Raw genomic sequence first — 18,534 nt, 5'->3', positions numbered from 1 at the left:
TATGCTCGCTTTTCGAGTGGTTAGCGCGACCAGGGTCGATTCCCGGCCGAGGCGGCTTGAAACACTATTTTAACATATTGAAATGTAGATTTCTTACCCCCTTACTGTTACACATTGTCTTCGATGAAGTAATTCCTAGGTCATGAACATATGGCTATGCAAACGGTTCATACAACAGTGGCGATTCTACCGGGGGCACAGCCCGTGCCCCCCTCCCAGCGGGCCGGCAAGTAATGTTTGTTGGGGCACTTATTTATTTATTTAACTGATAATAACTGACAAATAAGTTGTTTTGTCACAATTTATATTTTATATAAGCATTTGAGCAAATAAACAATTGAACCTGATTATCGATTATAATATAGTATACGACACGAAAAAGTCTCTTGAAAATGACATCGGGGCCCGAACATTCGATAATGAAAAATCGGCGCCGCATTTTACACAGACAGCTGATCAAAAGTAGACAAATTTGGTTGCAGTTATACGCGTAAGTTTACTGTTTTTCAGAATATATCATATATCAGAAATATAAGTAGCTTTAAACTGTTAACATGTGCTCATTATATGTCCGTCATTGCTTTTAATAATGTCATTATGTGTCAACAAGATACGCGTGTGCATAACGTGCATTTAGCAATAAGTTCAAATTCAAAACGTTGCCGCATTGAAACTTTCCATTTCGGCCTTTATTATCGTCTAATTCTCGGAATTATGCTAGAGCCTTTGTAAATTAATACATAATAATTTGTTTGAAACCATTTTGGAATATGTGGTCAAGTTGTTTTTACTTCAGTTAACTTAAATGACAATGACATCCGAAGTACATACAGTATCGTTGAGTGCAATCAATATACTGTAGGTTTATATAGCATTTATTCTACGGCATAAATATGTGTGTCTCAGGTGGACGAGTGGTTAACGACTTAGCCTGTTAATCCGTGGTTTGATTCCCCAAACCGGCAATATATCGTTGTTGTTATTTGAAAGGTTTATCTTAGATCAGTAAATATTTTTAATTCAATTGATCTGCCAAACATTATTGACAATAACAGACAAATGTTAAATCCATGTCATTATATGATTAAAATAATGCAATCATAAAAGTTTGATATGTTTATAATTAGTTGTGCCCCCCCCCCCCATTTAGAAAGTCCTGGATCCGCCACTGAACAATATAACCGAATACAACAATGTTCAGACAAGAATCAGCGTGGAATGACATAAATAATTTGTCGAAAACCACAGGCGTTTCTCACGATTGTTTTACAATATTATAAGGTAAACTCGGAATCGCGAGAAACCGCTAAGGGCCCGTTGAAATGGTTACTGGGCCGAAATGACTGTGCCCTACTTTGAAACAACTTAACACGTTATTATTCGGGTACACTCATTCCCCAAATATGACACAGTTAATCCAATAAAGTCGTCTATATTTATTTTACGACGATAATACAAATCAGTCATTATTCAAATCTAGAATAACATCAGAAGACTTAAAGTATTATTTTGTGAGACGATGAATATGACGGAGTTCCTCCGGAATAATAACTTCCCGTTGAAAACGATAGCAAAGAGCCACACGTAGTAATAGTTTTATTCTATTGTTTTTATTAAATCCGGATGAAACTTGGGTGACTGTGTTAGTTGGAACAATAATAATAATAATAATACTAATAACAACTTTATTTTAAGAAGGTAACACATTAATATCTAGGCCATGTTTGATCGCCTTAGTTCAAAAGACCATGTGTAGGTTAATATTGTGCAGATAAATACTGAAATATTCATTACCCAATTATGAGAGAGTTGTGTCCCTTTGACATAAAATGCAAATACAGATCATCGGACAAAGTAATAATTTAAAATATAAAGTTTTACTTCTTTTACAATGACAATTGGAATTTTAATTGATTTAACTAAAATGAGCGCTCCAAACCGACGACACATCCGGTTTCATGAAATTGTATTCATTTATGTGTTTTGGCATTTACTGTAATGGTGGATTGAAATTTTTGATTGCTATCAAGATGAAGATTGTTTTCATATCGTTGAAAGGCCACTGTCGAATTTGTTCCGTGATGGAATATTATTTGGAGTGTCTAGTTACGTCTATTTACGTCAATGAAATATGTATATACCCTGAACGCATCGCATGCATTATATTCAGCATGGCTGTCCTCTCTGAAGCAATCCACTTACTGAAGTTTTTAACCCAATACTTCAAACGAAATTTGAAGGGGATATATTGGAATGTCAGTCGGTCGGTACGAGTTTTTTTCTAGTCCGGAGCATTACATGATGGAATTTAATTAAACTTCATACAATAATAGAACATAATGAGGGGAAATGCAGTGTACAAGAACCATAACTTTATGTTTGCTAATTACGGACTTAATGCCCTGTTACTTTTTCTTTTCGGAGCATAACTTGAAAACTTCATGATTCAATCCAATAAAACATCAAACAATGGCAAATCATAGTGAGAGCTAGTGCAGTGTACAATAACCATTACTCTAATTTAGAAAGCAGTCGAGTTGTTAGCATATGTTACATTTTCTTGTCAGGGGCGTAACTTGAATACTATTGGATTGGATGTATTGAGACATCATACAATTGTAAAGCACACAGGAGGAAGTGCAGTAAACAAGAACGATAACTCTATTTTGACCAAAAACAGAGTTATTATCCTTTGTAATTTTTGCCCGGAGCATAACTTGCAAACTACACGTTGGGATTTGATAAAACGTCATATAATGGTTAAGCATCATGAGAGGAAGTGCACTATACAATAACTACAACTCGTTTTTAGTTAATTACTTAATAATTGCCTTTTGTTACTTTTTCATTTCAAGAGCATATCTTCTTAATCAATAAATGGATTTTGATAAAACAACACAATTTTGTTAAGCATGATAAATGGATATGCAGTGTGCAGGAACCTTAATTATATATCGACTAATTACATAGTTATTTCTCTTAGTGACTTTTCATTGTCTGCAGCATAAACTATTGGATGGATACACTTTATTGACGTTTCGGTCTTAAGGTCTTTTTCAAAATACTAACATAGAAACTCTTTTTGACAGTTGAGCCTATACATGGAAAAGGACAAGCTGCTAAATTGTTGCCTTATCACATGTTTCAAAAAGAAAAAATGAACAAAAAATACGCCTCTCCACAGCATTATTACTTGTAGTCGGGGTTAAATTTGGCACTCGTAATGGGACTTCAGTCAAACCTATTAGAATTGTAGATCAGTGTAGGTAGGTGTGTCGCGCATAACATTGTGTTCTCATCACGAAGATAACATTCAGAGATAAATATACCATTTAAATAGGCGTTTAAGCAATACTTCGTATCTGATATTGCATGCGGTGCATTGGTGCGTTCAGCTTAAAGATCAAGGTCACACTGGATGCCATTGAAAAGGGGTTTTATAGTCTGGACTCCGTGTCTCCGGCAATAATATTGCTACCAAAGCTGGACCCAACACGGACCTCACCGCATTAAAACGTCACACCCCAGATCAAGAGATATCTTGAACCGGGGTTGTCGTAGGCGAAATTGCATGACATCGAGCCAGTCCGGACCAACACGGAACTATGTACAACGGAACTATGTACAAATTTCAAGGTCACACTGGAGATTCAATAGAAATATCATCGAACTGTTTTATGTCTTAGTCATCACTCTTTGACTATTAATAGATTAAATCAAAGTCAAATTTGTAACGCTGAAATTTGTGATGAAAGTACATCACACGTTCACAACGTTCATGCTTTCAGCTCAAGGACAGTATCTCATTTAAGAACATATATATTTTTGCAGACAGCGCATCTCTTCAAAATTTTCATGACATTTGGTAATGATATTTGTTTTTATCAAAGTCGAATAAGGGTAATGCCCGGTTAAAAGGCTGGTAAATATATCATATACTCGAAAACCCTATAGTTAACACTCTACATGTATTTATTCCACCATTTGTTATGAAACTTTATCATAATGCGTTTTGTAATGAAATCTTAGTCAAAATTCGTTGTAGGTTAGTAAAATTAAGTAATAAAAGCTTTTTTGTTAAACTAAAGATAGCTATGTAAAGTCAAATTTATCGATGAGGCAGACACCGATAGTTGAATATGGTACTATGTCTTTAGTGTGTATACCATGTGGTCTAAGACCAATGCTAAGCGACGCAGCAAAAATGGTTCGGTTTACATCTTAAAGGGACTCGCTCATGTTTTGGCACCATTTTTTCCGGTAATGCATCTGAAAACGCTAATATTATTACTATATTACTCTTTGATACCGACATTGCAGAAAAATGCACTTAAAGTACAAACCAAATATTCTTGTTTAAGTAGAGTGCGAAACCACGCTGGTACAGTCAAGGGAAAATAGAAAACTCAGGCGCATAAGGACTCATACACAAACAGAAGGAAACTTTAACCTTTCAGCCTTTTATTGAATCGCATTACTACCGCTCTTCATAATCATGGACTTAAACCACAATATTCGAGCATATATCAACATTTGTTGAAAGGCTCCAGCTGACAGTTTCTTAGTTTTAACACCCCTTATGATTTGCCACATTTTATTTCATCATGCAAAAAGGGCATTTTTACAAAAAAACATGAGCGAGTCTCTTTATAACCAATCTAACATTTTTTTACCAATTGTATTCAAACAATGCGAAATATACGCCGCTTAAAGGTCTTAATTAGCGTTTGACTGTCACATCGTACTCGTATGTCCGCATTCAAGGTATTCATCGGTGATGGTAGTGGTCCATTGGAAACTATTGCTGTTGTCTGTCGGATATACATACATAGAACCACATCCGTCGGATATGCATACGTAAAAGGCCATCTGTCAAATACGCATACCTAGAATGACATCCGTCGGATATGCAAACGTATAAGGCCACCCGTCGAACATGCATACATAGAACGACATCTGTCGGATATATATAAGTATAAGGACAACCGTCGGATATGCATACATAGAAGGACATCCGTCGGATATGCATAGATAGAAGGCCATCCATCGGAAATGCATTAATAGAACGACATCCGTCGGATATGCATAGATAGAAGGCCATCCGTCGGATATGCATAAATAGAAGGCCATCCGTTGAATATGCATAAATAGAAGGCCATCCGTTGGATATGCATAAATAGAAGGCCATACGTCAGATATGCATAAATAGAACGACATCCGTCGAATATGCATAAATAGAAGGCCATCCGTCGGATATGCATAAGAAGAAGGATATCCGTCGGATATGCATTAATAGAACGACATCCGTCGGATATGCATACATAGAACGACATCCGTCGGATGAAGAAGGACAGTAATGACACCATACATGACATACACTAGATAGTGGTACGTGAATAGAACGTTCTGCGACTTTCAGAAGTTGGTAATGGAACAGTTGGCAATAGTTTTATTAGATATCAATATATATTGAACACATTATGCATACAATCACCAAAACTTGCTCTAGATTATCAGACAAGCAATACATGATCATAAACCGCCAACGCAATTATGCTGGCTATCTCAACACATTTGGAAAACAAAATAGCTAATCAAAATCACACTCTGTATACGGCATTTTAACAGCGTTATGAGCATCGACACATGCGTGTTAATAGCACCGTCCGCCGTCAATACATAAATACCCATACTTATACATGTGAACACGAATAAAAACGAAATTAATGAAGAGCATGTCTCCTCACACTTCCAAGATGCACAAAACGTTTATTATTAGCAGTTTTGCGCGAGACACTCCTAATGATGATTTAATTATGGGAAGCCCTATATATATATTTTCTGAAACTGTGGATTGTACTAAAGCATGTATCATGATATGTTTCATACATCAACTTTGTTATTTGAATACTTTAGTACTGAGGTATATAATCGTTTGCAACCGTTGACACGCGTCTACCAGTTAAAACAATTGCGGCCACCCACAACTAAATAAGTTCCTTGCTGCCCCGCCTTCTCGCGAGAGCGGCGAGATCTCGCGTTGTTTTCATGGATGAAGTTCTCGGACGGAACAATAGTTCGTGATGTTCGTCCTCATCTTCGCCCGAGTCGTCAAGGGCAGTAACACTGGAGGCTGACCGCACCGAGTAGTTGTCCATTCCGAACTCGGTACTCCCGGTCGACTGGAGGCTTGTGTTACTCGTGCACACGGCGCCTTTGTAGCGGCGCGACTTACACAGGCTTTTTATTGTGTCCTGAATATCACAGAACTGCCGCTTCAGGAGGATGTCGTGCTGCCGCATTAATATCTGTAAGTAAAGCTTCATATTAAAACAAAACAATATTGCACCATTTCATTACCAACTATACTACTAATCCGTGACAACCATAGAATAATGGCCGAGGGGTGGGGGTCATTTAATGACCACCCTCCACCACGTAGAGAAAAAAGACCCCCACAAGTAGAAAATGATCTCCCACAGATAGAATACTGACCCCATTGAAGTTTGACCCGGGGGTCATAATTCTATGTATAAAACTGACCACGTAGAAACAAAGCATTTATGCCTTACACTGAGACCACAAGCTCCCAGATGTAAAAATATTATATATTACATACACTTTGTGTATGTTAGGTTTGTTTATAAATATAACAAGAGCTGTCACAGTATGTGACGAATGCCCCCGAATGTGACATTGACCTATGAACAAGGTCAGTACATGAAAAGTTGATCTTGCCTTTATACAGCCCGGACACGACAACTTATACTCTATGTCCTTATATGCAGCACTCCGTTATGAATAAACACCTAAGTGTGACCTTGACCTTAGAGCTAGGGACACGGGTTTTGCAAGCTACACGTCGTCTTGGTATGTGGAACATATGTGGCAAGTTAATTTAAAATATGTCCATACAAGGGAAAGTTACAGCCCGGACACAACAACCTATACTCTATGTCCTATATGCAGCACTCCATTGTGAATAAACACTAAGTGTGACCTTAACCTTAGAGGTAGGGACATGGGTCTTGCACGCGACATGTCGTCTTGGTATGTGGAACACATGTGGCAAGTAATTTTAAAATCTGTCCATACAAGGGAAAGTTACATCCCGGACACGACAACTTATACTCTATGTCCTTATATGCAGCACTCCTTTGTGAATAAACACTAAGTGTGACCTTGACCTTAGAGGTAGGGACACGGGTCTTGCCCGCGACACGTCGTCTTGGTATGTGGAACACATGTGGCAAGTTATTTTAAAATCTGTCCATACAAGAGAAAGTTACAGCCTGGACACGACAACCTATACGCTATGTCCTTATATGCAGCACTCCGTTATGAATAAACACCTAAGTGTGACCTTGACCTTAGAGCTAGGGACACGGGTCTTGCACGCTACACGTCGTCTTGGTATGTGGAACATATGTGGCAAGTTAATTTAAAATCTGTCCATACAAGGGAAAGTTACAGCCCGGACACAACAACCTATACTCTATGTCCTATATGCAGCACTCCATTGTGAATAAACACTAAGTGTGACCTTGACCTTAGAGGTAGGGACATGGGTCTTGCACGCGACATGTCGTCTTGGTATGTGGAACACATGTGGCAAGTAATTTTAAAATCTGTCCATACAAGGGAAAGTTACATCCCGGACACGACAAATTATACTCTATGTCCTTATATGCAGCACTCCATTGTGAATAAACACTAAGTGTGACCTTGACCTTAAAGGTAGAGACACAGGTCTTGCACGCGACACGTCGTCTTGGTATGTGGAACACATGTGGCAAGTTTTTTTCAAAATCGGTCCATACAAGGGAAAGTTAAAGCCCGGACACGACAACCTATACTCTATGTCCTATATGCAGCACTCCTTTGTGAATAAACACTAAGTGTGACCTTGACCTTAGAGGTAGGGACACGGGTCTTGCACGCGACACGTCATCTTGGTTTGTGGAACACATGTGGCAAGTTATCTTAAAATCTGTCCATACAAGGGAAAGTTATAGCCCGGACACGAGTTATTGAGCCGGACACACGGACGGACGGACGGACGGACGGGCAGACGGACGGACGGTGTGATTTTAATATGCCCACCTTCGGGGGCATAAAAGGAGAACAAGGATGCTTTAGATAATACATAATATGCTTTATATGTATGAACCAACCTATTACACAAGGTAGTAATTTAAAATGGAAGTGTATACGAATAAATGCCATTGGCGATGCGTGAGCTGTTGAGAGCTGTTTTACTAGTTGATATAATACTATTGTCAAATAGTGTAGCCAAACTAATAGATGATTAAATTTCATACTTATAACTTATACAAGATCTGCACTTACACACTTACACTAAAACATGCAAGATCTTTTCTGGTACATGTAAATGCATATTTACCATAACAGAATATCACCCAACTTTCTATGTACGTGAAGTTAGCGGCCTAGCGGCCTAGCGGCCTAGCGGCGTGAAGTTAGCGGCCTAGCGGCCTAGCGGCCTAGCGGCGTGAAGTTAGCGGCCTGGCGGCCTAGCGGCCTAGCGGCGTGAAGTTGGCGGCCTAGCGGCCTAGCGGCCTGGCGGCCTAATTATTTTTTCTATGTCCAAGCAATTGTTAATGCGTTTTTTTTAAAACAATGATAAATCAAGGTTTTTTATTCATATAGTTACATAGCGGCCTTAAATTGTTATCTATTCAGAATATTTTTCTTTACCTTTTATTCTAAAACAATTTAAAATTAACTGTTTTATGCACAAATTATCACTCTGAAGCGTTTTTCAACTTTTTTTCAAAAAAGTCGATCAAGCACTTCAGCGGCCTAGCGGCCTAGCGGCGTGAAGTTGGCGGCCTGGCGACCTAGCGGCCTAAAATGGTATCCTATTTCAAACCATGTATACATGCATTTTCTTCTAAAACAATGACATATTAGCTGTTTTTATGCACAAATTAACACTTTGAAGCTATTAGCGATTATCAACATATTTTTTTTTCAAAAAGTCGATAAAGCAGTCAGCTATTTCAAAGCATTAAACATGCCTATTCTTCTAAAACAATGATGTATTTACTGTTTTTATGCACAAATTATCACTCTGAAGCGTTTTTCAATTCTTTTCCAAAAAAGTCGATCGAGCACTTCAGCGGCCTAGCGGCGTGAAGTTAGCGGCCTGGCGGCCTAGCGGCCTAGCGGCCTAAAATTGTTTCCTATTTCAAACCATGTATACATGCATTTTCTTCTTAAACAATGATATATTAACTGTTTGGATGCACAAATTAACACTTTGAAGCTATAAGCGATAATCAACATATTTTTTTTTCAAAAAGTCGATTGAGCAGTCAACTATTTCAAAGCATTAAACATGGCTGATCTTCTAAAACAATAATGTATTTACTGTTTTTATGCACAAATTATCACTCTAAAGCGTTTTTTTATTTTATTTTTCAAAAAAGTTGATCGAGCACTTCAGCGGCCTAGCGTCGTGAAGTTAGCGGCCTGGCGGCTTAGCGGCCTAGCGGCCTAAAATTGTTTCCTATTTCAAACCATGTATACATGCATTTTCTTTTAAAACAATGATATATTAAATGTTTTTATGCACAAATTAACACTTTGAAGCTATTAGCGATTTTTTCAAAAGTGTCGATAAAGCAGTCAGCTATTTCAAAGCATTAAACATGCCTGTTCTTCTAAAACAATGATGTATTTACTGTTTTGATGCACATAATATCACTCTGAAGCGTTTTTCAATTCTTTTCCAAAAAAGTCGATCGAGCACTTCAGCGGCCTAGCAGCCTAGCGGCGTGAAGTTAGCGGCCTGGCGGCCTAGCGGCTTAGCGGCCTAGCGGCCTAAAATTGTTTCCTATTTCAAACCATGAATACATGCATTTTCTTCTAAAACAATGATATATTAACTGTTTTTATGCACAAATTAACACTTTGAAGCTATTAGCGATTATCAACATTTTTTTTTTAAAAGCGTCGATTAAGCAGTCAGCTATTTCAAAGCATTAAACATGCCTGTTCTTCTGAAACAATGATGTATTTACTGTTTTTATGCACAAATTATCACTCTGAAGCGTTTTTCAATTCTTTTCCAAAAAAGTCGATCGAGCACTTCAGCGGCCTAGCGGCCTAGCGGCGTGAAGTTAGCGGCCTGGCGGCCTAGCGGCCTAGCGGCCTAAAATGGTATCCTATTTCAAAGCATGAATACATGCATTTTCTTCTAAAACAATGACATCTTAGCTATTTTTATGCACAAATTAACACTTTGAGGCTATTAGCGATTATCAACATTTTTTTTTTAAAAGCGTCGATTAAGCAGTCAGCTATTTCAAAGCATTAAACATGCCTGATCTTCTAAAACAATGATATATTTACTGTTTTTATGCACAAATTATCACTCTAAAGCGTTTTTTATTATTTTTTTTTAAAAGTTCATCGAGCACTTCAGCGGCCTAGCTGCCTAGCGGCGTGAAGTTAGCGGCCTGGCGGCCTAGCGGCCTGAAATTGTTTCCTATTTCAAAGCATGTTTACATGCATTTTCTTTTAAAACAATGATATATTAACTGTTTTTATGCACAAATTAACACTTTGAAGCTATAAGCGATTTTTTCAAAAGTGTCGATAAAGCAGTCAGCTATTTCAAAGCATTAAACATGCCTGTTCTTCTAAAGCAATGATGTATTTACTGTTTTTATGCACAAATTATCACTCTGAAGCGTTTTTCAATTCTTTTCCAAAAAAGTCGATCGGGCACTTCAGCGGCCTAGCGGCCTAGCGGCCTAGCGGCGTGAAGTTAGCGGCCTGGCGGCCTGGCGGCCTAAAATGGCATCCTATTTCAAAGCATGTATACATGCATTGTTTTCTAAAACAATGATACGTTAACTGTTTTTATGCACAGACTATCACTCTGAGGCGATTGTCAACCTTTTTTTCAAAAAGTCGAACAAGCAGTCAGCTTTTCAAAGCATGTAAACATGCCTATCCTTCTCAAAATTCTTCTTTAAAATTGTTTTAGAATAAAAGATAAAAAAAGATATTCTGAATAGATAACAATTTAAGGCCGCTATGTAACTATATGAATAAAAAACCTTGATTTATCATTGATTTAAAAAAAAACGCATGAACAATTGATTGGACATAGAAAAAATAATTAGGCCGCTAGGCCGCTAGGCCGCTAGGCCGCCAACTTCACGCCGCTAGGCCGCTAGGCCGCCAGGCCGCTAACTTCACGCCGCTAGGCCGCTAGGCCGCTTGGCCGCTAACTTCACGCCGTTAGGCCGCTAGGCCGCTAGGCCGCTAGGCCGCTAACTTCACGTACATCAACTTTCTCCAGAACCGACAAGAATCAGGCGTTACCTTTTTTTGTCTTTTTCGACTTTATATTCATTGACAGGGGTTCCTCGATCAGCCATGGTCATGGTCATGGTAACTACATTATACATGTATGACCTTAATGAACCCTTCAGCTTTGACCTTGACGCATGCAACTGTTTAGCTTGTGGACGACACCCCAACATTGTGCAAATATATGGTCCACGGCAACATCTTTGCCTGGTAGGTTCGGTCAAGATTAATTTCATAGAATACAGAGAATAGTTCAAATGCTATTAATGCTTTAATGTATGTGAATTGTTTTGTATTCTGTGTAAAAAATAAATGAGAAAAAAAGAGAGATTAATTTCAGCTTTAACCTAACATGTAAGGCCAATATAAATTAATTGTTAGAATTTTATCTTTTTTTTTTAAAACATGGAGACGGGGAGTGACATTTTATTTTTCATTTTTCATAAATGACCATTTCACTGTTGAGCATGTGTTTATGCTCTTTCTATTGCGTAAGGGGTCATATGCATGTGTTTCTAGTCGAACCACGAATACGATCGTAACAATTCTTTTTTGCATGTGAATATCATACATCGTCTCCGTAGGCATGACTAAACGCCGACTGGACCGATATGTATTTATATCACGCCTCCAACATAAATGACACAACCAGGACTGGTCACGCGGTGAACCCATATTTGTCTATAATTGGTCGCCAAATTTATATCTTGCGTCTTTTTTTTCGATTTTGATGAATAAATGAACCATTCAAACATGTAAACAGGTTGTCGACGTGATATATACGTTACGTTAGTCCCGTATCGGGTCACCTACTAACCCCGTAACTTATAATAGCCGCCTAAGCAAGTAAGTGAAATAACCATCTGTTGCTCCATTTCCCAACGGTTTTACATACTTAATAATTATTTGTATATAAAAGACTAAATTACCACATTCCCTTTTCTAATAGATTCATGAAAGGGCTCAAGTTACAATGGTGTAAAATGGTACACATTTTATTATGGCCATTAAACTTTATTTTGTTCCCATGAAAGAGAACATCATTATTTCACATAGCTCGTTGAAGTTATTGAATTTTAAATGCTATCGGTACAAACATAATTTTTAATTTGAGTTTCAAATAGCATTGATGCATATTTAATTACTGTTAGTTAGGATATATGCTTATCTAATATTACCTGTCACCGGGAAGCCACTTAACGATCACATTAAACGCAATTTTCTCATGCATTTAAGGCAAACAAATAATGAATCTTAAAGAACTCGTTCAGTTATGAAAGTGGTATGCGTTTTTTGCTTATAAACAATTTAATACTGTTTCACTTGTTTTGAACGATTCCTGATGATATAACTTACAGGATTGGATGAAATATAAATGTCATTGTATATAGTTGCTGTCGAGAGAGAAAGTTATATATCTTATAATACAGTCGAAACTCGTTGGCTCGAATTCACAGGGACCATCGAAAATACCTCGAGATTCGCAACATTCGGGTCAAGCTGGAATGCTTTCTTTCAGTATAAAGAAATCGTTCCTTTATAGAAAGTTCGAGCCAACGAGGTATTCGAGTCAAGCGAGTTGGAGCCAACGGGTTACAACTGTACGTATAACAGATGCGACATACTGTATAAATTGTCTGCAAGAACAGTCACCTACCAGTTCCTGCTTAACCCACATGATTGCCTGCATCAGGTCATGCATACGCTCAGTCTCGTTTTCGTTCGACGCAGGCGCAATGGATGAGTTCCGCTTTGATACTGGCGACATTTTTCGTGTGCAGTTCTCGTATCTCCTTGGTAACCGCAGAGCCCCGGGCAAACTTCCGTGTCGCAGCGGGATGATTCCATTCTCCATTGACGATCATGCGAGCTGCTACATCTTTCTGGGAAATACAGTGTTGTTGTTTTTTTTCAAATATGCATTCTACGTTTTTTTCTATCACTCTGACTGTTGTACAATGTATATGGCGGTCAAGTTTACATTGGCATTAGAATGATTTTTTTTGTACAATAAACATGACTGACTGGCTCCCTAAAAATCAGTTTATGGATGTTAAATATCTGCAGTACCACCTCATAAGCCATATATTTGTAAGTCGGTATTAATGTTAGCAAGTGAATTTGTTGAATTGATATCCCCCGCCAACTTAGGCACAGTTGATGGCATGAAAATGACTTGTTGGTGAAATATTCCAACCGAAACATACCATACGACTGCAGATTGATAGGGATATGAACATTGGATATAAGATATGAGTTTGTAAGCAACTGTTTGAAATAAAAGAATATTGTATGTAATGTAGTATTTAGATTTGACCTAGTAACCTTGATTTTGACACCACGTTACCAAGTTTCAAACTTATCACCTATTTTATCAAGGCAAACAATCTGATTACATGAAGATTGGACCAAAAATATAGACTCTAAAGTATTCCCAAGGTTTTTCTGAGATTGGGCCAAGTGACCTTGTTTTTGACCCTATGTGACCTACTTTCAAACTAAGCCAAGATTTCATTGAGACAAGTTTTGAATAAGTTTCATGAAGATTCGAGCAGATATATTACCTCTGTTTGTTTACAAGTTTTCTTGAAGATTTGACCTAACGACCTAATTCATGACTCCATGTGACACAGTTTCAACCACTCATTGATTTCATCAAAGAAAACATATTGATTAAATTTCATAAATATTGGACCAGATATATTGCGTCTAAAATTATCAAGATGTTTTCTAAGATTTGTTTTAGACGCCACGCGACCCAATTTTAAAATACGGTGTGATTTCATCAATGGAAACATTCTGTCTAAGTTTAAACATATTCTGAGCAATCAATATCATGATATGCTTCCACACAAAACATCTAAGAGTTGTCCTAGTGACCTTATTTTTTATCACATGGTACTCAGTTTTAAATTAGTTTAAGAGGTAACATTCCGATTCAGTTTAATGCAACGTGGACCAAATCTGATGTCTCTAGTGTGCTTTAAAGATTTTCTAAAATTTGACCTAGTTTTTGACCCATATGTGACTCTTATTTACAAGCGATCGAGATTTTATAAAGGGGGACATTCAGACCAAGTTTGAACATCATCAGACCAATCCGTAGCACGATAATTATGCTTCAAGAAAGAAAAATAGTGTTAAGGACGGACGGACGAACGGACGGACGGACGAACGGACGGACTGACGGACGGACAACGCCAAAACAATATCCCCCTCCGAAAAAACTTCGGTTCGACGGGGGATAATTAATCTATATCATATTCAAAATGAATAGACTCGTTTTCGTCAACTATGCTTCGGAAACACATGAGAGTTTCACTTTAACTCTTCTGGTACGATTGTATATTGTTTATTTTCTTATTTTTTTCAAACCTGAGATTCTAATCTTAATGCTATCCCATATACTCAATAGTGTGCACAGACAGTTTGTTAAACGATACATTGTTTACTACAACGTCATAATAAAATAACACGACACACGTTAAAACCGAGTATATTGTGCAAAATCTAATTGCATCCGTACAGTTTATGCAGCATACATCCAAACAATGCATTATATTTTGTTCCTGGGCAATAAATTATGACAAAAATCAAATGAGCAGAGCATTTCTTTACCAAAATTCACAGGGATTCATGAAAAACATTCAACAGGGGCGTAGCTTCCTAAAGGCCGTGTAGGCCGCGGCCTACACAATTTTCAGAAAAAAAAGCCATATCTGCAATAAAAACTTAATTAATATATCGGAAACCAGGTATTTCAAATCTATCGTTTTCCTTTCACTAAAATACACATTCATACGACATTAATGTTACGTATATAATTTGTCGAAATTTGCACTGCGCTTTGACGCTGTTCATTACATAAAACATTTATTTAAGGTAAAACATATTGATATCGTTACTCTCATTAATGTTTTTACAACAAAGAAATATACACTAAAACGCACCCAAGACCACCTAGCTAAAACGAAATCCCGGGGATGCATGCCCTCATGACCCCCCCCCCCCCCACCTCCTCAGAAAGTGGCCTACACATATACTTTCGTCAAGCTACGCCCCTGTTCAACACACGCATGAAGTCCCGCACATGTGGAGTTTGGAATCGTGACAAAAGATGTCCTGGTGATATAAGTTATCGCGATTGCAAAAAAATGTTATAAACTGGATTCGCCTCGCATCAAGAGTAGTGTGGTATATTAATTATACCCTCTCAATGCGTCATACTTTACAGATATTAGCTGTTATCTTTATGCTAGTTTTCTAGGATATTTAATTTTTTTATCTCTTTTTGAAGCAACACTTAAAAATTAGAAGCATTTACCACGTTTCCAAAAGTAATACTTAAGTGTGTTTTAAGGCTTATCAGTAAACAATGGCGAATCCTAAATTGTTTGTAAACTCATTTATCAATCCAAGTCAAGTGAATACTTTTTGTCATTTGACGATGACAAAAACTATGGGGGTGAAATATTTGTTGTAAGTTTACAATTGTTCAACATAATAATACTATTTTGTAAAGGAAATTAAATCGAACTTAGTTCACAAAGAGTTGCATCTATACTTTAAATAAGCAAAACAACATTCTCCGAAACATTTTTTTCTGAGCTTTGATGAATCGGGTCCTAAGGTTCGTAAACCAAGCTATAAAATCATTTAGCCTACGAGTTTGTGGACAAGTTATTAAATACCCATTAAATGTGTCCGAAGGTTTGTACTAACGGTGCAAGATACCCGTTTTTTCCTATTTTATGTTTCCTTTTCTTTAATCAGTTTATACAATTGTTTATTCAAACATAGTTTATAGTTTCATTTTACAATTATAATGTTGGTTGGTCCATTTTGATCACGCGACTCTGCATGGCAGTGTAAATATACACGTGTTATATTTCGTTTAAAAATATTTCGTTAGAATATTCCTTTTTTTTTTACTATTTTTGTAAAAAAGCAAAAATGTCCCTGTCGTGTTGCTCCGGATAATTATGTTGTTATATCTGCATGCATTCTACATGTATTTCCTATAACCATGGTATAATGGAAATAACTTAAGCATTTGATAGAAATATATATGCTTCATTCAGTCATTACCATGGAAAGAAATGTTAAAATGGTAAAGCAACTAACCTTAAGCTATGTCTTTGCATACCAAATAATCCCACGAAAATGATTGACTTTTAAGGTAATTCGGACGATAAATTGTAATTGCTTCCAGCCCAAAGTCGAATATTTACCTTATTAAATGCAGGATAAGTATTTTGCTTGCGTCTAATGAAGAGTAATCCGTGATTATAGCCTTATCAGGATTTATATTACAAACAGAACACTGCAATCTAATTAAACGATTTTCAGTTTAAATATCATACTCATACAGTACCATTCTGCACGCTTTGTAAACCAGTTTGAATGAAAGAACTCGGCGTTCACAAAAGGTTTTTAAGAGAACTGCAATACAATGTAATGATTTGTTTAATTTTTCGCGATAAATGATTTTTTATTGCGACGATTTGAATCCTTTAAGTCAAACACAGACATAACTCACCTTAAAGTGGCTCTGGATTGTAAAGTCGCATGCACAAGTTCCTTTCATCGAGAAAACTCACAAAAGTAATCTGGGTAATACATTAAAGACAGCTCTAATCCCTTTGACAAAGGTCTGTTTGAATTGGGTTGATGGATTTCGTTTTCCCTTGTTCACTCTTTGACATCTAGCTGTGATTTTCTATCAAAAACCTGTGAAACTATTACTCCCAAGCTATAAGGCTAAGCATAAGGAATGTATTTATTCACTTACTTAATCAGAAATAGTTTCCGTCACAATATAATAAGGATGATTATAAACTTATGAAAACATTCCTAAACTGTTATATTTCCTTCTCACGAACAAGATACACCAACATTTATAACGTGTCCTTGTAAACCATTTTCTTTTGTTTGCAAATGAATGTATTTACAATGTTTTCTATTAGCCAAATGTGTATACTGATGTAACTTTTGTGTAAAACGGTTTCCAATTTCACTGAATTGCCTGTGTTCGTTTGTTCCTTAGCGTTGTATTGATAAACATAAATTTGTAAGAGGAAAATGCAATCCGTTTTAGATCCATCTATATTTAATGCAATTTTGCATAGATCTCGATTAGTACATTCTTGTAACAAACGAAATTTAAATGGTTATCATGTATAGAGGGTTTCTTATGAAGTATCTTTAAATGTCCGAACATTTCCTGCATGTGATCTACTACTCACTCTTTGCTTGGTGCTATAGATATGCGGTAAACTGATAAAATGATTTAGATGACTTAAGTAAACTAGTTCAAAGATTGTTTCTATTTAAACTTCATTGTGACTTAAGTGTTTGGTTTTATATTTGATACAATTTTTCGAATATCCTCGATGTAAACAATGCACTCGTTCATTGCGTTTTTAACTTATGTAAATTATGGCCGTAAAATATATAAACATATAAACTAGAGGTTTATAAAATATGTACCCTTGTGTTAATAAACTGACCATCCTTAACATTAGCGACGTGCCTTTACAAACAATAAACAATACAAATCAATACAAAATCTTGTGATGGTGACAGGAAATAAAGCTTAAATCGCGGTTGAATTTCAAACATGCATGCTTATTCATTTAATTCATGCACGTTGAGGTCCTTAAGAAGTCGTTTACGGACCTCTTCAAGCGGATCCTTGAGCTCATGGTAAAACTTCAGATGACATAACTGAAGAGACAGGGGCCACCTGCTCTGGAAGCATAATATTATGCAAATTCAGCGGAAAGTAGTGTTACAGTATGTCTTCTCACATGAAGTTTCGGTACTTTCCAATAGTGTCAAACAAAATCCTGATTCTGAATGGTGGTGAGTTGAATAGGCGATAGATTGAAAGACTTCATGGCTAATCCGTCTAAAGTCATGCATTTGTATCGTTTGTGTTTGAAACAACATCACCGTTTCATTTAACATAAAGATACTCATAAAACTAATAGAATACGCTGCAATTCTTTTTATGAAGTGTGATGTATCCCTTTAACATGCTCTAATTATAATTCATAAACAATGGTCAGAGTTGAAGATGGCAGTAACCACAAAATATAACATTGCACGTCCAGCAATTTTTCTCGAAACTATTAACGTTTTAACAATTAAAGGCGGTTTAAAATTTTCAAGTTGTTCTTCATAAAC

General features: G+C 36.9%; 1 protein-coding gene across 6 annotated transcripts; it reads right to left on the bottom strand.

Annotated features, from left to right (window-relative positions):
* Positions 1–5,431: 5,431 nt before the first annotated feature.
* Positions 5,432–17,366, bottom strand: LOC128214170 (uncharacterized). 6 transcript variants are annotated; one of them, XM_052920504.1, is made up of 3 exons: positions 16,886–17,366; positions 13,004–13,225; positions 5,432–6,308 (listed from the first exon to the last, which is right to left on the bottom strand). In XM_052920504.1, exons 2-3 carry the CDS (start codon positions 13,199–13,201, stop codon positions 5,988–5,990), a joined length of 519 nt encoding a protein of 172 aa, XP_052776464.1. In that variant the 5' UTR covers positions 13,202–13,225; positions 16,886–17,366; the 3' UTR covers positions 5,432–5,987. The 6 variants fall into 6 exon arrangements, with proteins under 6 accessions (XP_052776464.1, XP_052776465.1, XP_052776463.1 ...); XM_052920505.1 differs by having other exon boundaries at positions 13,004–13,229; positions 17,138–17,365; XM_052920503.1 differs by having other exon boundaries at positions 13,004–13,229; positions 16,886–17,362.
* Positions 17,367–18,534: the final 1,168 nt, after the last annotated feature.

The sequence above is a fragment of the Mya arenaria genome, chromosome 13, assembly GCF_026914265.1.
Source record: "Mya arenaria isolate MELC-2E11 chromosome 13, ASM2691426v1".
NCBI classification, from domain to species: Eukaryota; Metazoa; Mollusca; class Bivalvia; order Myida; family Myidae; genus Mya; species Mya arenaria.
Note: the sequence above shows the minus strand (reverse complement) of the source record. Positions and strands in the feature narration are given on the sequence as shown.

What these genes read in the sequence shown, in the direction of transcription:
- LOC128214170 (XM_052920504.1), bottom strand. Translation starts at nt 13,201, where the DNA reads ATGGAGAATGGAATCATCCCGCTGCGACACGGAAGTTTGCCCGGGGCT. An exon ending in TGTGGGTTAAGCAGGAACTG is followed by an intron (nt 6,309 to 13,003) that starts GTAGGTGACTGT and finishes CTTTACTTACAG; the next exon opens with ATATTAATGCGGCAGCACGA.